We start from the raw sequence: 26,086 nt of genomic DNA on the forward strand, positions 1-26,086 counted from the left end.
TGTTGTTTTTTAATGAAAGCTGAAATTCTCATGTAATGACATAAGTCTGTGAGCTGCTACTTTAAGGAAAACATCAAATTAATGGGACTTGCAATAAAATCACAAGAGTTGGCAAAACAGGCTAAATGAATTATTGTATGCAGTGTTGTAGCTGAGTCAGTCCCAGAATATTAGAGACACAATAACTTTTAGTGGACCAACTTCTGTTAGTGAGGGAGACAAGCTTGCAAACTTACAGAGTTCTTCTTCCAGTCATTCTTGTCATTTCAGGGAATGACAGTTTCATATTTAGGAGATTAAATATTGTACTTATTTGCATGTATCTCCCATAATCTACCAAGTCATAGGTAAACTCTCAGGTTAACCTTACTGGTTGTATTAATTAGATATACTTGTGTGCTATGTACTTGGGCTTTCCATCCTTGACTACATTAGACTTTTCTTTAAATTTCCCATTGTTGCCACCAGTGCACACTCCACTGACAGTAGCAAAGGTGGGAGCTTTAGTGTAGAGAGGATGCTGGTAACCATGTTTTAACCTCAGTGTTGTGTAGATCTCACCTTAGCAGTATTAAAACACTGACAGGCATCTACACTTGTATTCCCACTATTCCTTCCACCGTAGAGCTGGAATGGCAGGAAATCTTAACGGGAAAAAAGAAAGATCTAGTGCAAATATAGCTTAACTCGCTACTCTGTATTCATGAATCAGTACATCTTTATTATTCATTTTGATTCAATTAGTTAATGTTTAGCACTTTGGAGAGAATGGGACTATATCAGTGCTAAAGATTTCTCTTATTTGTCTCTTTACTTTGTTTTCACTGTGTATTGCCTCAGTTTCCCAAACTGTCCATCTTATCAGGCGATTGGAAAAATTTCGGGAATGCGGAGGATGCAGGTATTAGCTGGAGCTATATTCTGTTGCTGTGCTGGCTTTCACCCAGACAATAGAAGAGATGATATTAAATGAGATTAATAAGCAGACTTTTGAATAATAAAAATTTATTAAAGATACTGTATCAAAGCATGAATTAAGAATTTAAAGTAATACCTTTAAAACCTGGGATGTCCCCGATGCTGTTTTACAGAGACTACAAATAATTGCAATGTTACAGCAGTCACAGCCTGCTCCAGATTCCCTTTGTATAAGTAATTTGGGAAGGCCCAAACAGCAAGGGCTGTTATCCGTTAATGCTGTGTACATTCCTCTCTTCTTGCCTTGTAGGTGTTGCAAGTCCTGACAGTCCCACAGGTTTCCCATTTTCTCTGGAAGATTAGCTCCATTTCCTGTCAATGTCTTAGCTATGTTGTGTCTTCTCCCTGAGGGACTCTCCAGTGGGTTCTGTCTCTCTCCTTTCTTCATGTTCACACTTGAATCGTCTTTTTTTCCTGTTGTTTTAAAATAGCTACAGGGCCAGACTCATGAACATCCCCAGCAGTACTGGATCCTTTAAAGGTGCTGTATTCTTGATCTCCCTTTACACTTCTACCTGCTAAAATGTTTAGGAGTATATAGTCAAATAAAGCATTCCAATCCCACAGATACTTCAATATTTTTTCTACCAGTTGTATACTGTAGCTACTTTATAGAACTAGAAAGAGAAAGGCAAGCCTAGGCACATGGCCTACACAAGCAGCAGTATAGACAATATGGTAAGCGTGTCAAAGAAGTAAGCAAATGCAAGTTATAAGTAAAAAGATGCACAAACACTTCTCTAGATAACAATTATTTCTAAAAAAAAGCATAACATCTTTTTACAGCCATAAGTAGAATCAGTGAGATGCAAAGCGATAGCAGTACATAATGCTAAATCAATATTTTTAGTCTACTGAAATGTCTGAATCTGATCCATTTTGATCTGTAGGGGGGAGGCTTAATGTTTTTTTTTTTAATCTGTCCAGACCCTGAATGCTAAACACTGAATGCCTTGTTGTGCTCTATTCTCATTAATTTAGCTAGGAATATTAGGAATGCTGAGATGCTTGAGTCAGAAAATGAATGCCTCCTTCTCTCCTTTAGGCCCGCCTTGCAAGGCTCGCATACAGAACAAAGTGCATACTGTTCCCTTTGAAGATTATTTCACATTCACTCATGTCCACGGCCAATCAGTCTGTCACATTAATTCACCAGTCTTGTAATAGGATTCCAGCACTCTCTCTTTACCCCCACTTACAAGTACTGTGCTTCACAGGTCTTCAATATCAAGATCAGAAATTGGTGATGGCAGTAGGGAGGCAACAGGCAAATTAAAGTGTCCCTCTCTTGACTCTGAAACCTCTCTTGACTGGGAGCCTCAATGCCAGTTGTATCCTTCCACATGGCCCCATGTAGTTTTGGGGTTTTTTACCTTATTCTCCGGACTAGAACAAATGTGGATGTTGTTTTAACTCTTAATTTATTATTGTAGTTGCCTTGAATATATTAAAATTAGATCTTGTTAATTTGTATTGATGAAGTTTTAAATTTTTTAAAAAGTCTAAAGGTTTTGATGGCAACCTTAGCAATTTTCATTTTAGAAAAGGACTGCAGCAAGTGATTAGCAGGGTTTGCCAGCCCATTTCAGTGTAGTCTTCAACACCTAGCATATGGCTCCTATGGTTATCTGCCCTTAGAGATGAGATTTCAGTTTGTTTTCCAGAGATGTAAGCAGAGTCACCAGTAAGTCAGTTTTATAATATAATATGGAGACAAGTCCCAAAGGGCTTTTACTGAGCATTCTAATTTGATTCTGCTATTGGTGCCATTACCAACTGGTGTAATCTGTCAGGAAGGCAAAGACGGTGCCAGTTCAGGTCTGGCATATGTGGTTCTGAGTTTAAAGAAGTATTTTGCAGACTGCTTCTCCCCCAGGTCCTCTTCAAACTTGGATCTTTCAGTTCTTCAGAAGCTTAGATGTCCCTATTTCACTACTGCCACACAAAAGAAATGCAAGAAAAATATTAAGCGTCAGAAGCCCACACTCAAATGCCACCCCATTATCCTTCCCACCTCTACGTTTTGTTTTTGCTTTAGATGTTACTTTTTCAGTTGCACTCACAATGGACATCAAGTTAGGGAACTATGTCACTTAAAAAGACTTTTCTTTCCCCTCACTCCCAATTAATCTTAAACATTGTCCCAAGTTTGTTCCAAAAGTGAACTTTTCATTTTGATTAAATACGTCGCCATTCCTTCTTTTTGATCCAGTTCTCAACACTTTAGTAAGGACTTGTGGTTTATGGCTTGACTTAGTGGTTGAGAGAGAGCTACCTCCCTTCAGCTGGTCTCCTCAGAGCTTGGGGCAGTCACCATTCTGAAAAAATGCTCCATATTTGTCTCTTCATTTTTTTGTTGAGCTATGTTGTAACAATGCTATTGAACCCAAACAGGCAGCCCTACTCGGTCAAATTCAATCCTGGGGTAAGCACTTGCAACTCTCCTTAAAGTCTCTGGGCCAAATGCATTTGTGACAAGTGTCCGCATAAGTTACACATCAGGCGTAAACTGTCCAGAAAACAGAAGTGGATGTAAACTGTAAAGAGAATCCTATTAATTGCTTTTCCTGGTATGTTGCCTTTTGCCTTGTGGGTGTATAAATTGCACTTTCTTGATTGTCAGATTGGTGTAAGGAACACTCCTTACATCCATTACTTATATACATTTTCTGATCAACTTACACCTGATGTGTACATTTCATCTCTTTTAAGTCACAGCTTTATTGGACCCAGTATGTCTATGTAACTTTCTGTATTGGATGATAGGTGATGCTTTCCAGTAGGTCTCATTGAACTGATGGATGCCTCATGACTTTGATTTGACCAATTTAGAGGTAGAGAAATGCCCTTGTTTTGTTCAGAAAAAGGGATTGATTGCATTCAAAGTGAGAAAAATCATACCAATGATTAATTTTCTCTATGAATATTAATGTTTATACAAGGTTCTGGACTGATAACCTTGTAAAATCAACGATCTCTATTTATCCACAGATCATATACAGCTCAGGCAGAAGCACTGTAAACCTCTTTCCACCACCCTTCTAAAGTACACAAAGCCATTTTGCAGGGATCACCTTTAGGAGTGGGAAGGTAGCATTAGTCATCACGCACATTAATGCTTGATCTTTCTGATGAGATTGCAAAAAAGTTGTTGATTAGTGCCAACTATAGTGGTAGTGTATGTACTGGGCTGTCCCCACCAGCTCACTTTGCAAACCAGTGAACAGTTGCCATTGCTAATGACTTTAACCCCCCTAGTGATCTAGATTAGATTTGAATTTGTCAGCCACAGTAGAAAGCTCTGTATCCTATTATCAATCTGTAAAGTCATCCAGTTACCCTAAGAGCAGATGTTTTAAATGAAATCAGCAGAATCTGATTCTGAAATCTTCAAATATTCACGTCTCAACTAAACTAGTCAATCTGTTTAAATAAAAGTGTACATGTGTCAAATTAACCACCAGATGGAGCCCACACAACCCCAAGGAACAGAAATATATTGACATTGGCAGAGAGAACTATAAACAGTGTAGGCTTCTGTAGCTTCCTAAAAATCAGAGCAAATTTGTGATCTATTTTGCTGTTTGTAAACAAAATGAGGGGTTGGACAGACAACAAGTTGGCTCTGTACTATATATCTGTATAGCTACTTACTGTTTTTGCATACACTGCAATTATGGCAGGCCGAGGGGACAGACTTGGCCTATACAAACATGTAAAAATAATAAAAGCTATTAGAGATTTTCTCAAGCCTGGTGATTTAGCCAGCCAAGGAAAAATTCTAAAGGGCCATCTTCCAGAACTCAGCCAGGGAAAATAGGACACAATGGGTCAAAAATTTCCTTCCCCCTACCACTTTCTACAGGCCAAATGGAAATCAGAGATTGAGGAAAAGCCCTATTAAAACATCTAAGGGAGATGGTGCACCCACTGTGGTAACTGATAGTGGCAGCAGCTTCCCAATGCCCTTTCTTTAATGATTCTTGAAAGGTGGGGTTCCCATTCATACACACAGCATGTATATTTTAAATACACCTCTACCTCGATATAACGCTGTCCTTGGGAGCCAAAAAAAACTTACCGTGTTATAGGTGAAACCGCGTTATATCGAACTTGCTTTGATCCACTGGAGTGCGCAGCCCCGCCCCCCCGGAGCACTGCTTTACTGCATTATATCCGAATTCGTGTTATATCGAGGTAGAGGTGTGTATATATATATATAGCCTATAGGCTATTCTGCACCCTCCTGGGTTTATGCATAGGCTGCTATCCCCCGGTGAGAGAGAAAAGCAAGTATAGTTGTGGTGAATGGAAGGTGCACAGCTCCTTTAAACACACATTGTGGGACTGGTTTGTTTTGATTCTGTGTAGCAGACCAAGATAGTTAGCGAGGTATAGAAGGCCACAGACAATTTCTGCTGTTATTTGCTCTGCTTCAAGCTAATTTTTAGTAGTCTGTTTGTATTTTGGGTCCTGACCACACTGTATTTGACCAGATAAATACATTCCCAAAAGGAAACTTTGTTGCACAGGTTATTTAATTATTCTCACAATCAAAACAAAGCCAGGGGAATTGAAGCATTATATCTGTGAATTTTCAGATATTTTAATTGACTGATTTTTCTGATTGTGCTAATTTTTGGTTACTCGGGAGCTCTAATACCAAACATACAGGCCTGTGGGGGCAGTACCCACATTAACACATGCTAACAAACTGCAATTAAACACAATCCTTGTTAGAAAGGTGGTATTATTATTTCCCAAACCATTATAGATCAGGCCCAATGCTGTTACTTGGGGCTAATCTACAAGGCTTTGCTGATACAGCTATAACTGTATACCTATGCTGGCAGAGCCCCCTGGTGGAGTTCCAGCTTATTCCACGAAATGGAGATCTTTTGGCTGTATACATAAATCTCCTCCCCAAATGACATAAGCTATATCGGTAAAAGGACTCCTTGGCTACTATAGCGGAACCTACATAGGGTTTTTTTTGCCAGCATGGCTATGTCAGTGAGGGCTGGGGATTTTTTCACATAGGCATTCTGAGAAAACTTTGGAGTGTGGACCGGGTTGTGCTGCAGACTAGTGCCAGAGCTACACTACAAAGTGAATTTGTTTTGTTAACAGAACATTACAGGTGCACTCAAATGTCAGGATATGTCAGAATTAAGGCTGCCAGTGTAACCTTAACTGGCTACTTGTGTAAATGCATTCCAATTCAGTCCTGGATTGATTCATGCTACTTTAAGTATGTCTACACTTAAAACGCTACAGTGTAGACACTCACTACAGTGACAGAGGGGTTTTCCATTGTTGTAGTTAATCCACCTCCCTGAGAGGCAGTAGTTAGGTCGATGGAAGAATTAGATGGATGGATTTTTTTATACCCCTGAGATTAGCTATGCTAATGTAAGTTTTCAGTGCAGACCAGCTCATAATGCCTCATACAAAGTTTTCTACAATTTTAGCAGCACATACATAGGAAAATAAAGCTGTACAAAACCCTATCTGAGGGAAACAAGAGGGAGTATCACCTCTCTGGAATTATTCAACTCCAGGCCCTTCCAGAGATTTGGGGGCTCTATCTTTGGAGAGGGGGGGGGAGATCATTTTGTTCTGCCCGTCAGTTTTGAAGTAGAGTTAACTCTGATAATCACTTCTACTTGTGGTAGGGAGGAGGAAAGAAAGGAGGAAATGGAAGGTGCCTGTTGCAGTGTTGCCAACTCTGGTAATTTTATAATTTGCTTCTTAAACCACTAGCTCCCAGATTCATGTGAAAGTGAAAATCTCAAATATAAAATCTCATGAGTTTTAAGCCAATCTCATTATTTTTCAAGCCTGATTCATGATTTTTGAACGCTTGGGGTTGGCAATACTAATGTTGCAACAACTGTAGCAATGTGGCTCCATTGAAAGCACTCTGCCCTGAAGCTGAGGAGACCGGTAAGGGAGCTCAAAAGAAGTGCAGACACCCTTTGCTTCCAGTGGATTCCTACAATCCAAACAGATCTCTAGGGGTTTGGGAATTTGGGGACAGAACCTTCTCATTTCATCTGAGGGGCCTTATGTCAATTACAGAATCTCATGAATTTTCTTTATTCACCTCCTGCTGCATAATATCTACAACTAGGGTGACCAGATGTCCCGATTTTATAGGGACAGTCCCGATTTTGGGGTCTTTTTCTTATATAGGATCCTATTACTCCCCACCCCCTGTCCTGATTTTTCACACTTGCTGTCTGGTCACCCTATCTACAACTAAATTCTTATTCAGCACTTACTCAGGCAAAACTCTCATTGATGTCAATGGCTAATTAGCTGGCATAAAAGCAGAGTGAAGGCACCAGGACTGGACCTAGAGATCAAAGTTCTTTCATGAACTGCAAGAACTAGCTTTTTTCTCCCACAGGAAATGCTAAAAGCAGCATTGTTTTTGTGGTTGTATCTGCATGAAGACTTCTGGTGTACTATTTTAAAAGAAATTAGCAAAGGATGAAGGCTTCTTGTTTCCCCCTTAAAGATGAGAATGAAGAAAAATTAAAATGAGTAAAGAAATCAATCCTACTGAGACAGGCCCATGTTTTTAAAGTGACCACTAATTGTGTGTATTTAATTTGATGCACTTCAGTGCTGATTATCAGAAGGGCCTCCATTGACTTCAGATAGAGTTGAGGGTGCTCAACACTTTTGAAATTCAGGCCCTGGTGACCCATTTGGGGGACAAGTTGGACACTCCAAATAAATGGACAGTTGAAAACCTGTGCCATGTATGGCATTTTTCTTAAATACGCTCATGTAAAACTCCCTGATATAGTTACAGTTCCCAATATTCATAAAGAATGCACAAAAAAAGTATTACTGCTGGGAGCAGTCTCACTGAAAGTATAATGCACAATATTGTTTTCCTACTAGTTCTTGAGAAAATATTATGAGTTATTTGTAGACAAAAATGACATGAAGAAAGACAGATTCCAGCAACATTTCCACTGAATGCTGGCACCAGTTCACTCAAGCCTATGAAAAGCAGCAAAGGCTATTCCTTTCAGTGATGAATATTTTTGTCAGGATGAATCCATTCCTGAATCATGCTTTCTCTTTCTCTGTTACAAATTAAGATTTTTTCTTTTGGGAAAAAAAAAAGTTAACAATTCATTTCAGAGTCATGGCAGTGACTCTGTAGATAAGACTGGAGAAGACATTTAATTTATAACTTCTATTTTCACACTTTTCTAACTTCTTCCTCCTCAAAATCCTGTTGCACTGAAATTTCTCAAGAATAGTTAGCAGAAAGGTTACTTTTTTTGAAGTTGGAAGAAAATCAGGAAAGTAATTTACAGTCACTAAAAACAGAAAGAGCTTTTAAAAATGTGTTCCTAATTTAAAAAATTAACTTTTAACTTAAAGCCAGCTTATTTTAAAAATTCAAAATAGCCATGTGCTTCATCCTGTGGGGCCAAATGTCTTGAAAACAACTGGGTTAGAATTAAGAAAGTTAGAAAAGTTTTGATTCTTAACCCCTATTAGATAGGCGAGCCCCTATTTTGCAACTAACAGATATGAAGCCGCTATTGCATGGATCTTCTTAACTTCCATAAGGTATTTATCCCCTCTGAGCCTCAACAGTTATGCCATCAGAGTTGTAGGGGATGAAAACCTCCCCTTCCCACTGAGTAAATGTGTGTGTGTTGGTGGGGGGGATGCTATCCATCATATATCAAGAGAACAAAAAAGGCTCCCCAGACCATATCTGAAGGGTAAATTGAATAGAGAAAGGGATTATGTACAGGTCTCTCTGACCTTATGTAGATCTGGTGGCTTTTCCCCATATCAAGAGAGTGGGTATGTATACAGAGATAGAGAGTTGTTAATCATGGGTATGAGTCAGATCCATGTGTAAGAACCATTCCTGTCAGGTCTTTAAATTAATAGCTTAGCTGCAAGGAAACCTTTAAAAACAAGTTCTTAAAAATGTGAAACTGACTGTGCAGTACCAAAACTACAGCTGGCTTAACAGCATTTGTTCTATTTAAAAGCTCATTCCAGATCATTACAAACTCCCTGTTTAGCTCTAAGTAAGTCCTGAGAGCAGAGATGTGGTTGCCAGTAAAATGTTTTTCAAAGTTGCAGCCCACACCACTGCCAGGATGTGGAAAGCAGCAGCAGGAGAACAGCGAGAAATCGCTGGACATAGGAATAACAAAGCACCCGAAGATACAGGGGTGGGAGAGGCAGAGACTCAGGAGAGGCTCATTTCTCTTTGGAAAAATAATTAACTATTAGTATTTTCTAAAACATGGTCCTAGATGTATATAGCGCCTTTTATCTGCGAAGATCCCAAGTAATTTACAGAATTACATATATACAATCTAAACATGCATCGGATTCCAGTTAGTATCGGAAATGGATACAGAGAAACTATGGCGAGAAGAATAAAACGACAAGTGTGATAAACAGAACTCTACATCAAGGATTTCTGCTCCGCCTTCACTGTCTTTCAAGTAACAATGAGATTTCTAGGGATGTGTTTTTATTTTACTGAAAGTGTTTCAACATTCTTTAGTACTGTATTTGCTTTTTGAGCATCTGTCTCTTTAATGGGGTATTTTTTTAAAACACTACACTACCACTGTGGGGGAGCAGGAACATGGTAATTTTGTATTTACTGCATCCATATCATTATGTTCTCTGAAAAACATTCCACTGCCCTTAGACAGCATTATTAAATGGTCTGCACACTCTTGTTTAGCTCCCTTTCACCCACTCCGTTGTCTCATTGGCACGATTTCAATCTTTTTCTCTTGCCATCCTAATCCTCTCTATCAGGCACTCCAGGCCTTTCTCTCAACTTTCTCATACCTGATTTCATGTATCACTACAACAGTGTTTCTCCCCATCTCTCCCACAGCCCAGGGAGTACTCCCTGATTTGTCCTTATTGCCTTTGATTTGTTCACAGGAACTCTTGATTCTTTTCATTCCCCCTTGACCTTTCCAACCATTCTGTGCCTCTTTGCCAGATCCTCTCTGAACTTCTCCATGATGCTCCAATTCACTCTCCTGGATCACAAAGTGAGCATTATTTCCAGTGCACATACTTGTAAACTCAGAAATTCTGGTTCTTCCACTGCCCAAGCTGGTAAAAACTGGGAGTGCATCAAATCATCCTCCAGCAAACTCCTCTGATTGAAAGAGAGGTGTTGAATGGCTTTAGAGAGAACTGAAGACAGCCCTCACTGAAAAGGGAAAGGTCACTACAATACAGCTTACAACGGGAAAACAGGTATTCTGGGGAATTGCTGAAAAAACATAGTATGTACAATAGGACAATTCAATTCACAGCTTAAAACCTCCTCTGCCATTGTGGCCCATCCACACTAGGTATCAAACTGTGTTTGCTGACTGTATAAAACATGGTTTTAACAGGTTCAGGCTAACACATATCAAACATGGCTCCTGACCCAAAGCAGAGGGGTCTCTGAATCACTCTTTTAGCTCTTCAGTGTATTCTGGGACAATTGGTTAGCTACTGTGTTTCATCCTCTAAATTTTCAGTCCTCTGGCCCAGTGCAATCTTTTATCTAAGCTTTGCTGTGCCACAACAGCCCACCCAGCACAAAAGTCTGTTTTATACTTAGTACACAAACTGCAATAAGAGTTTGATGCCACGGTGAGTTAGTAATCCAGGCTGACAGCTTTCCCAGCCAAGTTGAGTCACACTCACTCTCTGTTCCTTCAGGCATCTATGGGACATTTTATCCACTCCCCCTCCTTCGGGATTTTCTGCCCTCCACTTCCCACTACGCTATTCTAATTTGGTCTCTGCTCCTGTGCTGTTCCAATCTTTGCCTGGCATCCCCCACAGCATTCCAAATCTCTCAGCACACCCCAGGCCACAATACCCTTCTTTCAACTCGGCTGCACACACAAGTTCTCTCTTATTGCCCTTGGCTGCTCTATCAGCTCTGAGAATCTGTAGGTGACCTAAACATTTTATAAAAATATTGCCATTACAATGTCTCATTGATCAGTAATTATTTTTCAAACACCATTCTACTAGCTACTTTGAAATTTCATTTTCCAATGTACAAGTTGGCTGGTTCTCTCAGCCACCCCCTGACAACCAATCACTGACACAAAAACATTTAAACCGGCCAACCTGGTTGTTCTCTGGACTGATACATTAAGTTTCAGATCAATGTAGCTTGGGATGGAAGTATTATAAATCTCTGAAAAAAAAAAAAAAAAACCCAAATCTTTGGAATAATGGAAACACTAGCTTGCATTAATGTTAGGGGTGCTGTTCAGTGCCACTGTCATTGACTTCTGTGGGATAAAAGAAATGCAGGATTAAGTTGTTACAGTACTTTTTGTATGTGAAATGCTGAAGCCCCAATGCTATAACTGGATCCATGTGCTCAGGTCTGATAACAGGTCCAGGACCCAAGTTTTCCTTTTCCTTCAGTGTATCAGGCTCCAGCTTGATAGACATTCACATTATGTTTGTTTACAAACCTAAAACTCATTTAAAATTGAATATAAAAGCAGAAATTTGATATAGTATCTGAAAATTCTCATTTGATTAAGTAGCTATATGCAATTTTTAGGTGAACTTTATCTATTTATTTATATATTCTGACATTCTGTTTTATGAGCTATAATCACAGTCTTTGAAAAATGGCAAGGTTTCAAAACTGAGCCCTGACAATTATACTCTAGCTAGAGCATTGGACTGAGACTCAGGAGACCAAGATTCTATTCCCAGCTCTGCCACAGGCCTACTAGGCGACCTTTGGCAAGTCACGTCCCTGCTCTGTGCCTCAGTTTCCCCATCTGTAAAATGGTATTGACTTTCTTTGTGAAGTACTTTGAAATCTGCTGATGAAAAGTACTATATAAGAAGTAGGTGCTGTTATTGTTTTTTCAAATGCTCTTTGTTCACCACTGCTTATCACAGATTTCATTATTAACAATCATGCAGTTAGTATTTGTTTATACAGCTGGTGTCTAAGATTCCAGCCCAGATCCACAGTTGTACTTTCAAAGACCAAGTTGCCTCAGCTGACATGCAGTGGTTTTTTACTGCATTAAAATAAAACAGGTAAGCTCTATATGTTAGGGTTTCACTAGATTCAAAGAGGTCTGTATGTGAGAAGATTCTGAAAGGGCATAAAACATCTTTGCTGCACTTATTAAGAAAGCTCAGCAGTCTCTTCACACTCAACAATCAGATACCGTTGTGATGAGTAGGTTATAAATACTGAGGCAGATACAGATAGGCAACTGAAGGGAAGCATTACTGCACCGGAAGTGCCCGCTTCAGTTCTGCTAGAATATCGAGCATGGAAAATGACTGTTCAGATGGGAATTCTGTGACTCTATATACTGTAGTCTTAATTCTCTATTTCTTCCTTTGTTCATATCATTGCAGTCTTGCATGGTTTTACTTAGCCTATCCAACCTGACCAGCATTCCTGGGGACGTGAATCTCAATAAAGATGCTAAGAATCTGAATACTCGGACAGCTAGCACTGTGCTGACTGCAGAGTCACAAAGCAAAGAATTATTCCTTGGCGTCAGTTTTCATTTTTTAAATTGATTTTGATATTAGGAATGATTATGCTCCTGCATATTAATGACTACATGATCTAAAATTTCACATGAAGAAACAACACCTGCAAATACTGAAGCACTCATCGGATGGACATGAAACTAAGAACTGTTTAATAGAAGTCAGTTAAGGGGTAACATTTGTGCTTTTACTCTACAGTTTAAAAATAATGACTTGTATCATATCTACTTAGTAAAACAATAAAATTAAAAACAGAAATTGCTAGTAGGCAACAGTGAAAATGTAATAATTAAACACTTGATGCTTTTAAAAGATATATACTTAATGACCCTACAACAAAGACACCTATGATTAAAAGGGTCTTTAAACAAAAGACTTGTTTTCAACAATCATTCAATTTTTGTCTGCTATATTGTATGCCTTGCTTTGGTGTTCCCACTGCTGTCAACTTAATGCTTGTTTTACAGTATGTTTATGCTTATGTTCTTTTCAAATGCTTGGCATTATAGTGAGATCTCATATCTTTTCTCAAATTAAATTTTGCTCCACATACTCCACATGTATACAGATGAACATCCATGTGCTGCTCCAGTTGTTCGTTATTTGGGAATATCTGAAAACAGACCTGGCATATAGTCTCTCCAGCTGATAAATGAGATATCATATGCCGAACATGGTCATGTTTTCTGAAGTTTCCTTGATCACAAATGGAACAGACATACCTGGCCATGCCTTTGTGCATATCATTGTGGAGCCGCAGCTGACGTTCTCTTAAAAACTGCTTCCCACATGTCTGACAAACAAATTGTTTTTCCTTGGTATGAACAGTGTAATGTTCCCGTAAGTGACAACGCTGATAAAATCCTTTCCCACAAAGATTGCAGAAATGCTTGCGTCTGTGATCTCTTTCATTCTCTTCCATAATAGCATTCTTAAACAGATCTTGCTCTAGGCAGTTTGACATATGTTCAACAACTAGAGTTTCAGTTTCAAAACGCTGACCGCAATTAGGACATCGGAAAGGACAGGCAGAATGCTTATATAACTGTTTGTTTGGAAGACTGTTCATTTGGAAGTGACTGTCCCTGAAGTCCTCCAATATCTCTGCAAACATCATATCCCTTATTTCAGATTGTTCCTCGGGATTCTCTTCTAAGTCCATTTTTTCCTCAGCATTTCTTATACCATTCATTGTCAGATCCTGGGGTTCTCCACATGTCTGTGCATGATCCTGTAACTGTCTACCCTTGACCAATATTTGGCCACATTTGCCACAAGCACATATATTTTCTATGTGTTTAGATAAATAATGAGCGGATAGATCTTCCTCTGTAATTGTTAGCCCACACAGTTCACAGGGAGCATTCTCCGCATCTTCCTGCACTGGGGGGACTTTCCTGTTAAGATGCCTTGTGTTTTTTAAACACTTTCTTGCATTCTCATCTATAGACAACCGGGGTTTTAGAGTTTTTCGAGAACGTCTCTTTTCATTGATCTCTTCTGCAACATAATATCTGTAAAGTGGCTCTTCCTGTTCATCATCTAATTCATCATTGTCAGTAGATTCATTACAGTCTTTATCTGTCACTTTAATAATGTTAAAATCTTTCAGTTCATCTTCCGGGTTGTCCTCTGGTTCCATCTTGATGATAATCCTTTTCCTCTCAGTGGCTCTACTTCCTTCTTCACCTGATGTCTCAGATGCAACTATACTACTTTTTCTGCTTGTTATGTTTGACACTGGAGATGAAGAGTCATCAGCTGCTTGACTGGTATCCCCTTTATAGTTCTCTGTTTGTGCAGACAGTATTTTAGAAGTAGAGTCTTTTTCACTAAAGTCAATTTTTTCAATACCATAAAACCTGGTATTTTGGTATGAATGCCTATTAGTGCATGTTAACACATGCTCATCCAGTAACTTTTCACAGCTAAAACTAAACCCACAGCTGTCACAGGTAAAGCTTCTTCCAAAGCGGCGTGAATGGGACACACGATCTTTTGTGTTAGAGAATTTGGACATGGTGCTTTTTTTGCAAACATCGAATAGTTGTTCAGGAAAACTGCCCAGCTGCAAAGCTTCTTCATCCGGCTCTTTGTTATGGGATGTGTTTACAGTTGAACTTGGTGGCTCCGTACACCACCTGTTTACTTCACTGCCATTTCTAGTAAGTGTGTCTTCATACATTTTCACACCAAATATCATTTTACTATTCTGTGTACTAGAAGCAGAAGATGAACACTTTAAATTAGAGGAGTCTGTATCTTGTATATCTTCTAAACATTCAGGCACATTATATAACTGTAGATAGTTCATCGCCACTTTAAATTGCTCAAAGTTGGTAGGGGCAGTCATAATTTTTCCTAAATACATAAACTGTAATATGAGATCAAAGCATTCAGCACTGATCTTCATGTTGCTGAGATTCAGCTGGGCTGTGGTGTGTTGGTGGTTCATAAAAAACATCCTAAAATAAGAGCTGCAGGCAGCTAGGACCGCTTTGTGTGCTTGAAAATAAATATCATCGATAGCAATGCAGCAGTCACAGAGAAAACCCCACTCTCTTTGGTTGTTTAGCTGCTGAAGGACATATGTGCTGTGGCTGGTACTTGCCATCTTGTATTCCAATTACAGTCCTGTGGGAAAAATAAAAATAAAATATTAAGTTATAAGCACAGAAAGTAAGAGGGAGCTCATTTTAATACAGAGGACAATTGTTAAGAACTGCAATTTGGGTCCAACGTTTTTATATTCTTACTATTTTTATAATCTGATTGGAAAGGTCTTCCTGGAGACAAATACTTACTAAAGAAAATCCAGTAAACTGGTGCCAAGAAAAATAAAAATATCCACTATTCTATTCTCCCTCTTCTGGATTTTTCAGTACCAGTTAACTAATAAACGTTACTGCCAAGCCTGTGCTGATCTCAACAATACTGCTGCTAGTAAACAAATCAGGAAGTAAACCACAAAGAAATATGGCCAAGATTTTCAAACGTGACTAAGATTTTGGGTGCCCAACTTGATATACTTTAAAGGGGCCTGATTTTCAGAAAGTGCTGAGCATTCATCCTGTGAAAATCAGAGTCCTTTAATGTGTCTCAAGTTGGACAACTGTGACATAGGCTGGTTTGGCGATGCTGCTGCATTGTCATGGAGGAAACATAGGTTTAATTACTATTCTTTCCTTCCTAGGCTATCAGGAGGCTGGGAGCACCATGGAAACAATATGTGCAATCCTTAAAGAGGAGGAAATGTTCTACACTGCCCAAAAACATCCACTATGGCCATTTAAAGAGCAGCATTTACGGATCACTAACGTCAGCCGGGCCTTGGCTGGAAGTTGGATGGCTGCAGTAGGAGGGCTTATTATTATTTTTATATATATTATCACGGCGCCCAAGGGCTCCAGTCATGGACCAAGACCCCATTGTGCTAGGTGCTGCACAAATACAGAACAAAAAAGCCCCTGTAGGAACAGAGACTCCTGATGAGTGGGTCAGGGACAAGGAAGATTTCCCTCCCCAAACTGAAAGCTGAGCAAGAAGTGAATACCCTGAAATGTTACTCCGATCTGATTAGAAAAGTGACACCAATTGTAGAAGCTTCTTTTTTGTTTTTACATTACACTGAAAAGTAAAGAAGTTGTTCTGCACTAGTTAATACACTGTGACACTTTGGTGGAAACAGATTCAGTTATTTTACTTCCCGAACAGAATCTTTTACTTCATTGAAATGAAGAGGTACATTCTAAGCAACAACATTTCTAAGCATTTAGATCACTCTGGATGTTTTAGTGAACAAAAACAAAGCAAAAAGCAACAACCCCTCAAGATCGTAAATTTAAAAAAGGAATCACAAAATACATTTCATACGCCCAGTCGTGCTGGAACAATTATAATGAGGGTGCTAAAAGCGGCACCACAGCAGCATCCCTACTTCCAGCACCTATGCATAGGACTCTAATTGAGGTGCATTTGACCTGAGGTTACTTTGTACATTCAGTCTCATGTGATAATATGTTGAATTGCCATTTAAATCCTAAGAACAGTAACTGAAGGTTTACTAATAATTTCAGTTCAAACTACATAGTATGTGTTTAAAATATAACTTATGGGAAGATATGGTCATAAAATGGATACTGACATTTCAGGTGTGATAAGGCATGAGGACAGCTATGAACCGCCATCTGTACCAGAGAAGTCTGTGCAGAACAGATATACATTATCAGCTGAGAACAGATATACATTATCAGCTGGCCTTATTACAACTTGAAAAGTGGCAAATTCAAATTTGTAATTAAAAAAATCCCACTTATTCTTCTATTTAAAAAGACATTTTGTAAAGTTTACTAGTTAAAAACCGCTCTGTAACAGGGTAACCCTATGGCAAAAAAAGTGGTTATGACGTATCTGGGGCCTGATGCGTGCCCATTGAAATCAGTGAAAATACTCACATTGAGTATTCCAACAGGCATTGGAGTGAGGTAGAAAAGATGTATTCTTTTAGGTTTCTCTTTTCCTTGGAAGAAGTAGGAATAAAGGATATTGCCTCTTTTGAAAGGGGAACTCTGGGAGATAACTGTCAATAAAACCTAAAATTCTTCAGCACTTGTGCCTGGATATGCATAAGAGGACAGACTGGGTAAGGCATATCTCCTGAAGCCTCTAAAGGAATTAGCCTGACAGTGGGCTGATGCTGATAACAGGTACAATGCTCAGATACTATAATAATAGGGGACATACAAGTACTTAGGGAACGCTTACATTAACATTTTAGTGTTACTAATAGCACCTTACTAATTCAAATCCATTCTTAAAGCACTCTTTTTCTTCCAAGCTCGACAGTAACCTGTCATATGTATTTTATGTGTTGGTGTATTTAAAAACAGCAGTGCCTGAATATTGGACCTTCAGTGCAGAAATAATTATAGGCAAAGCTGGTGGCACCACCTATTTTAAGGTTGTCTGACATTTCCATTATAAGACCCTGTTTTCTGTTGCTTATAATTTGGCCAAACTAACTATTTGGGCTGAAATTTTCCATGCCAGGGGTCTGCCTCAAGATGATTTTAGGGGATGTAGTGGAATATCAGCCAAAATGGTTCCATCATTTCTGACAACGAGGCTAGGGAAAAATACATCATTGTGCCCATGTTAAAAAATTCTGCTGATCTTTTCTTTGAAAAGGTTCAGCTACCCTCGTTGGAGTTGAGACTTTAAATTTGGCGGGGAGATGGCAAAATGCACATCCCTGACACAAAGGCTATCTCATGAAAATCTATGCAAATCTGGCCAAATTATAAGCCTTGGAAAAATCACAGTTCACACAAGCTCAATAGAGGCTTTTCTGATTTTACCAGCTAAAATCTCCAGATTCTGTCCTCACTGAGCATGCTCAAGCCTCTCACAGATCCTAGTGCTGACCAGACCATGCATGTACTATCCTCACAGAGCAAATGAGCATGCTCTAGGGGCTCCCTAACCGTATGTCTATACTGCAATTAAATACCCGCGGCTGGCCTGTACCATGTGACTTGAGCTTGCGGGGCTCAAGCTAAGGGGCTGTTTAACTGCAGTGTAGACATTCGGGCTTGGGCTGGAGCCTCGGCTCTAGGACTCTGGGAGTGGGAGGGTCCCAGAGCTTGGGTTTCAAATGTCTACACCACAGTTAAGCAGCCCCGCAGCCGAGTCCCGCAAGCCCAAGTCAGCTGGCACAGCCATGGGTTTCTAAACTGCGGTGGAGACATACCTTAAGACTCTTCCTGTAATGGCTACACCATGCCAGGGTGAGGCTGAGCACAGGAAGCAAGCTCAGGGAGCCTGTCTCTCCAGTGCTCTCAGAGACCTCCCTGCTGGCACCCAGGCAGCCTGGAGAAAGAATGTCTGATTCAAATCCAGAGGAGACAAGAGCTGAACCAGGGAAGGGAAAGGAGATTGGGACAAGGAGGCTGATGAGACTGGGAGCAGAAACTGGGACTGGCTGGGCAAGGGGGCTGGGACTGGGAGCCAATGAGGAATATGGAGAATAGGGAAAGACAACAGAAAACCAGTAAGTGTGGGGGGGGGTGGGCACCAAGATTAGACAGGGAATTGTGAGGTGGGGGGAGACTGGGACTGGAAACCATTAGGAGGATGGGGAGACAGATTTGACAAGGAGCCATGGTTCAGCGGGAGACTTGGGACTGGCTGGGCAAAGAGACTGGGGCAAGTTGTCAGGCAGGATGGGTGCAGACTGAGACTGGATGAGGAGCCCAAGAATTGGGAGTAGGATGACACCCAGGGGTGGAGGGAGAGATAGATCAGACAAGGTGCCAGGAGGGGAGAACGAGGACTGGCTGGGCAAGGAGTTGAGGTGGAAAGGGGACTAGTTGGGCAGGGAGAAAGGAACTGAAACAGGGAAACAGCAAGGTGTGGGGAAGAGGCAGGCTGGGACAGGTTGGAGGGGACGAGGGAGAGAGTGTCAAGCTTTGGGGGGAATGGGCAGAAGAGTCTGTGCCCACCAGCACAATTCCCTTCAGAGCCTGAAGTAGAGCCCAAGTTTCCTGCTGTCAACAGATACCTGAAAGCCATGGGCAAAGTGTGTCATCCCCCTGTGGTGCTGATCCACATATAGGATTACAACCTACTACTGCTATCAGTAACTCAGTTAGCTCAAGTGGCAGAGGTCTGTGCAGTAGAAAGGTTCCAACCCTGCTGATGACCCATATGCCACATGATGGAATTTGTTATTTTCAGTTTGCTTTTTTAAAAACCTATGAAATTACACATGCCAAAAAACAAAACAACCCCTAGGTTAAAAGAACATTAAAGTTGCATAGTCAAGCACTGAAAATTTAGGAAAGCCCAGAATTAAGATTGCCTGTGCAACCTTAGTTCAGCCCTCTTGTCTATGTGCATTGTGATACAGTCTTTAATTATATAATCTCAAACTATTTTTTCCATGGGACCCTGCCTCATTCAGTGGCCAAGATGTGGATCTGCTCTGGGAATCAAAGAGGATTGTATACTGAAAGGAGATATACCTATCTCATAGAGCTGGAAGGGACTTTGAAAGGTCATTGAGTCCAGTCCCCTGCTTTCACAGCAGGACCAAGTACTGGTCCTTGACAGATTTTTTGCCCAGATCCCTAAGTGGCCCCCTCAAGGATTGAACTCGCAACCCTGGGTTTAGTAAGCCAGTGCTCAAACCACTGAGCTATCCCTCCTTGCTTCATTAGTTGGAAAGTGCGTGTTGTAAATAAAATGAGGCAGGGAATTGCAGGAAGAAAAAGGACAGTCCCATGGTTAAGGGAGTTGAATGCTGCCCTGGGAAACTGAATTCTATCTCTGCCTCTGCCATAGAGTTCCTATGCGATGCTGCTAAGCAAGTCACATCACAGGTGGTCACTAATTGTGCTATCCTCCTTTTGTGGGTGCCCAACATAATACCCAGGGGAAGTGCAGAGCCCTCACAGCTGCCACTGAACTCAGTGGGAGATGTGCTTTGAACATGTAAATGCTGTATAATGCTAAGTGCTCTGAAAAATCAGGCCCTAGTCTTTACAAACTGGATTCCCAAAATTAGTGAATATTTTAAACTCAATCTTTGTGCCTCAACACCCCTCACCTTACTGGGGTGTTGTGAAGATTAATTAATGTTTATGAAGCACTCATATGTGTCACAGAAAAAATGTGAGGGAAATTAGTAATTCTGTCTTCAGTGCGGGGTTTGACTGATGTACAGGAAATAAGGCTTAGGGCCACACATTAGAAACAAGGAGAAAACAAACATTGAATAGTGGTTCATTAAGTGAGCACTGTCCATCCTGTGCACTGAATGAGGCAGGAGTACGTGGAAAAAATAGTATATGATCATATGTTTTAAAGTCTGTATCTTAATGCACAGGGGTGCATTAAGATACAGACTTTAAACATATGCCTTAATGAGGCAGGGGTTCGTGGACAAAATAGTATGTGATCATATGTTTAAAGTCTGTATCTTAATGCACATGCACAAGGAGGAATGAATTAAGATTCACAGGCAACCTCAATTCTGGCATTTCCTAACCCTTGAGTGCTTGACATTGCGCCTTAATAATGTTCTTGTAACTTAGTTTTTTGTGTGTAATAAGTAATTAAACTGCACTGTCTGAATTATTGTTAGGGTTAACAACCCTCCAGGACTGTCCTGGAGTCTCCAGGAACTAAATTATTTAATTAAAGATTCTGTCATGTGATGAAACCTCCAGGAATACATCCAACCAATATGGGCAACCATAGTTATTGTAGATTACAAAATCACTTGGACGGAGAATGTCATCATCTCTGTTTGCAGTGTCAGGCACATTGTCTTCAAGAAATAATTTTCTATTTGATATTCAGTAAAAAGACACATTGAAAAGCTATTCTTTGGACTTGTGCCAGCATGGGGACAAAGCACCACCACTGCCACGAGTTCCTATAGCATTTTCAAGTTGAAGATAAAGTGAATATATAAATATATATAAAGACATTTCTAGAGTAATTTCTGATCAGGTAATTTCACTGTAATTTTAAATTTACAATCATCACAGTACTCTCATTTTACCTTTCTGCTTTTTACTTTGACACTGCCAGACACTATTCAATTCCCATTTTTCTCCCATTAGAATTTTCCCTTTTATTTTGAATTGATATTTACAGATATGATGTTATGTCAGTATCTACGGTTAATGTGGCATATATAAAAACAGAACAAGCTATAGAGCTATATCAAATATCTGCATGCTTTGGTCAAAAGCCTTCTAACTGAAAAGAGTAGGTATCCAGTATAACTGTATGCTTTGCTATGGCATAGATTTAAAAAAGTTTTTAAACTAAAGATATAAAAAGTTCCTAAAACATTTTTTTATTTTAAAATGTAGAGACCTTGGCAAAGTTCCTGTTGAAATTTGTATCTGTTTTCTAAAAAAAAAAGTACCACAGACTTTACGATTTAGGAGCATTTGGGCCCCTAAAATTAGTAGGTGGTTTTCAGAAGCCAGCATTTTCACTGCTGAGCAGGCAAAATGGAAATCTCACAGACTTAGCTGCTGGCCACTTTTCTGTGGAAACCAAGATCAGATGAGACAAAATGAAATAAATGAAAACTCTGAATTTAGTACTAATGGAAAGTGATATACCGAAAACCCAGAAGAATCAAGTTTCCCATGTATCCACAAAATAGATCGATATACTATGGGCCGTGACAATGCAAATTTTCCCACACCCCTCCGCCACCATATCTCAACCCTGACCTCAGGGATAACTTCTACAGAGAGAATATGTTAGACCAGGGGTTCTCAAACTGGGGGTAGGGACCCGCAAGGGGGTTGGGAGGTTATTACATGGAGGGTCGTGAGCCAGCCTCCACCCCAAACCCTGCTTTGCATCCAGCATTTATAATGGTGTTAAATATATAAAAAAAAAAATTTTAATTTATAAGGGGGGGTCGAGCTCAGAGGCTTCCTGTGTGAAAGGGGTCACCAGTACAAAAGGTTGAGAACCACTGTTTCAGCCGCTATGCCCCTTGAGGGTGAAATTCACTTTGGTGTGGAAGGCCAATGCATTAGAGACATATGGGAAATCTACCTATGTGTGGGTAAACAGGCGCAAGAGCTGAGCAAGTGGTCACCACAGCCCCTTGCATGATGTACAGGGGCCACATGGTAGAAAAAACAAACAGAGGATGTGAAGTAACCTCTAGAGATCGACAGGATAAGCTCAATTACTTGGGCTATTCCTGAGGATGATGAATGTCACCCTCAGTCACAGCCTGCCAACAGGAGTACTAGTTGTGATGTTGTTTTCTGTGATGTGGACACCTGTTCATTAAGAGCTGTACTAAGACTATCAATTCATTGAAAATAGGCTATGAACAGCCTTTAGATCACAACTGATTTCAGCTGCTACCTAGACTGGATCTGAACCAGTGAAAGAGATAAAAAATTCTAAAAATCACCAAACTGCCAAGCATTTAAGCCTTCAACCCCACATCAGTATTAAGATCTCTTCTGATGATACAGCATCCCTTTCCACATATAAGGGAATTAGCAGCTGAAATCTGACAAGAACTGAAATCTAACTCTCAGTGTATGGCTGAGAGCATCAAAGATACAGACAGGTTATATATTCACAATATGAGCACAGTGCATTAAAGACATTAACGAGTTAAGGACATAAGGTTTGATCTAAAGTCCTGAAATCTTGCCATTGACTTCAAAAGGCTTTGGATCAGGTCCATAGAGAGTAAAAGCATAATGGAGCGCTGACACAGTGGTAAACTGACTTCTCAGCCGCAATGGATTTTTGTGGAAATTCCTAGTTACCGTTACTTAACTGATATAATTTACTCTATCCTTGCACAAATATGTTCTGTATTAGGCAATGTATTAACAACCATAAATTTATATATATATATATAGGAAAACAAACTAGCAGGAAAAAACCCTGACACCAAATTTAGCACAAAATATTTTTTAAAATAAGCCTTTATATTCAGAGTTCTTCTAGTACCCTGACTTATGACCTCAAGCTGCATGTACAGTAAACTACTTCAGTGGATTCGCCATCTCCTAATGTCTTCAAATCAAGCCTAGCTGCCTTTCTGGAAGTTATGCTTCAGTCAAACACAAATGATTAGACTTAACACAGGGATAGATGGGTAAAATGTAATGGCCTCTGATATACAGAAGGACAGACTAGAACAGGGTTCTCAAACTTCATTGCACTGCAATTCCCCTCTGACAACAAAAATTACTACACTACCTCAGGATGGGGGACTGAAATCTGAGCCCACCTGAGCCCCGCTGTCCTGGGTCAGGAGGCCAAAGCCAAAGCCCAAGGGCTTCAGCCTAGGGTGACCAGATGTCCTGATTTTATAGGGACGGTCCCGATTTTGGTTTTTTTTTCTTATATAGGCTCCTATTACCCCCCAACCCCGTCCCGATTTTTCACATTTGCTGTGTGGTCACCCTACTTCAGCCCCAAGCAGGGTAACCTGAGCCCTGCCGCCCAGGGCTGAAGCCCTTGGACTTGGGCCTGAGCCCCAGGTGGCAGGGCTCGGGCTTTAGCCCCAGGCCCCAAAAAGTCTAAGCCAGCCCTGGCAACTCCATTAAAATTGGGTCGCGACCCACTTTGGGGTCCCGACCCACAGTTTGAGAACTGCTGGAAAGTGATATACAGAAAACCCAGAAGAATCAAGTTTCCTATGTATCCACAACCTCAACAACTAAGAAAGAAAGAGTCCTGGGATTCTTCTTAGGGTACAGTTCAGGAGTCCTGTTCTGGGTAGGAAGAAGAACAGGAGTACTTGTGGCACCTTAGAGACTAACAAATTTATTAGAGCATAAGCTTTCGTGGACTACAGCCCACTTCTTCTGGGTAGGGCTGCTAACTTTATGATTGCAGAAAACCAAACACTCTTGCTCTGCCCCCGCTCACTCCATGCCCCCTCCTTCTGTCGCTCACTCTCCCCCACCCTTGTTCACTCGCTCATTTTCACCGGGCTGGGGCATGGGGTTGGGGTGTGGAAGGGTGAGAGCTCGGCTGGGGGTGCAGGCTCTAGTATGGGACTGGGGATGAGGGATCTGGGAGCGAGTTTGGGTGCAGGAGGGGGCTCAGGGCTGGGGCAGGGGGTTGAGGTGCAGGAGGGCATGTGGGCCCTGGGAGGGAGTCTGGGTGAGGGAGGGGGCTCAGGGCTGGGGCAGGAAGTTGAGGTGCGGGAGGGCATGTGGGTCCCGGGAGGGAGTCTGGGTGAGGGAGAGGGCTCTGGGCTGTGGCAGCATCTGATTTCTCTCTTAATGAGGACATCAACCACTAGCTTGAAAGGACTGTAACCACTCTTTGCTTTCTAGAATACTGACTCTATTTTATAGGAAACCTACAACTACTCAATTGGAAAAAACTGGACGATACAGCCAGCTGATGCATCTTGTGCTTTGTCCATCTCTGGAGGTATCCTGTAGCCACAGCCAGCCTTTGTCCATTTCTCTGGATAATGCTGCAGGTGCGGCATTAACTTCCATGAGCATGGACCTGTGGCTAGGTTGGGATTCCGTCACCAACAGCAAAGGCAGCAGACAAGGGACTGTAAACCAATACTTAGTGTCCCTGCCTCACAAGTCACTTCTATCTGCCGCCAGAGAATTCTTTTTTCCACCTTCACCCAAGAAAATAGCTCAGACACATCCTTACACCCCACAGGACCTGGCCGGATCTGTCTGGGACTGATGGCACTTATGATTCAATTCTTTCACAGAGGGAGGAAGGGAGCAAGACACCTCTTAGTAGGGCAGGCTTCAAAATCTTTATGGGCAGGCAGGCCCACCTATACAGGCATGGCAGTGTCCAAAAGGCCTCCCGTACGGGTCAGGGCACAGCAGCACCGGGCACAGGGATTCTGAAACAGGAACGATCAGTGACTGTGGCTGATCTAAAAGTGGCCCCGGGTAAGGATTCGCCTGGGTCTCAGGCGGCCCTCGCGGAAGCCTTTAGGCCGAGGGGGGTTTGCTGCGGGTGGCGCCTTGTTGTTAGTTTATTTTCTTCCCAGGAGTGGCTGGTGCCCGCTCGCTGAATCGGGCAGGGTCCAGGCCACATGCCGCTCGGGTCCCCATGGCGGCTATCGGTGGGGACCGCTGGAAAGCCCCTGGCAGTGCTAGTCCCACCTCCCCTATACCGGGGGGTCCGCCACACTCATGTGCCACGGCACAGCCGGGCCGCAGCCCGCGCCCCCGTCACTTCCCACCTCCCGCCGATGGAGGAGCTGCTGTTGCGAGCGGGCGCCAGCCGCTTCGCGCACGCCGGATCCTCCGCACGCCTGCCGGAGCCCCGGGCCCGGGCCCTGCGCTGCCCTCCGGCCCTGCCCGCCGGCCGCCACGCAGCCTGCCCCGGGCGTGCAGCGGGCCCCGCGCCCCAGGCTGGAGCCGCTCCCGCCGCGCCCCCCGGCCCGGCCCGGCCCGGCCCCGGCGCAGGGCAGTTCTCCCGCCACGCCTGGCGGGGCCCGCACCCCACTTACCCGCCGCGCGGCCAGCAGGGTCCGGGGGCTCCGCGCGGGGCCGAAGCGGCGGCCGAGGAGGTCGGAGCCACCCGCGCTGCTCCCTCTGCTGCTGCAACAAAGGACTTCCGCCCCGCCGCGCCTGCTGCTGCCGCCGCTCGGCTCCTCCGCGACCGCACGGAGCCGGACCCCTCCCCCCGCGGCGGCCAGCGGTCCCGGCCCTGCTGCTGCAGCCGCGGCCAATGCATGGCGGGCGGCTCCTGGCTTCCCAAATGCCGCCTCCTCCCAGATCCACCCTGGCCTGCCCGCACGGGGGGTTCACCCCCGCCATCCCCCCCATCCACCCTGTCCTGCCCCCATCCTCCCCCCATCCACCCTGTCCTGCCCGCACGGGGGGTTCACCCCCCCATCCTCCCCCCATCCACCCTGTCCTGCCCACACGGGGGGTTCGCCCCCGCCATCCTCCCCCCATCCACCCTGTCCTGCCCCCATCCTCCCCCCATCCACCCTGTCCTGCCCGCACGCGGGGTTCACCCCGCCATCCCC

At 42.3% G+C, this 26,086-nt stretch overlaps 1 protein-coding gene across 3 annotated transcripts; it reads right to left on the bottom strand.

Annotated features, from left to right (window-relative positions):
- Positions 1-1,034: 1,034 nt before the first annotated feature.
- On the bottom strand, positions 1,035-25,832 carry ZBTB1 (zinc finger and BTB domain containing 1). Of its 3 annotated transcripts, none has more exons than XM_054028269.1 (3): positions 25,562-25,831; positions 13,272-15,183; positions 1,035-1,496 (listed from the first exon to the last, which is right to left on the bottom strand). In XM_054028269.1, the coding sequence occupies exons 2-3, from the start codon at positions 15,161-15,163 to the stop codon at positions 1,490-1,492; spliced, it is 1,899 nt and encodes a 632-aa protein (XP_053884244.1). In that variant the 5' UTR covers positions 15,164-15,183; positions 25,562-25,831; the 3' UTR covers positions 1,035-1,489. The 3 variants fall into 3 exon arrangements, with proteins under 3 accessions (XP_053884244.1, XP_053884243.1, XP_053884242.1); XM_054028268.1 differs by lacking the exon at positions 1,035-1,496 and adding an exon at positions 1,505-2,913 and having other exon boundaries at positions 25,562-25,832; XM_054028267.1 differs by lacking the exon at positions 1,035-1,496 and having other exon boundaries at positions 12,679-15,183; positions 25,562-25,828.
- Positions 25,833-26,086: the final 254 nt, after the last annotated feature.

The sequence above is a fragment of the Malaclemys terrapin genome, chromosome 4, assembly GCF_027887155.1.
Source record: "Malaclemys terrapin pileata isolate rMalTer1 chromosome 4, rMalTer1.hap1, whole genome shotgun sequence".
NCBI classification, from domain to species: Eukaryota; Metazoa; Chordata; order Testudines; family Emydidae; genus Malaclemys; species Malaclemys terrapin.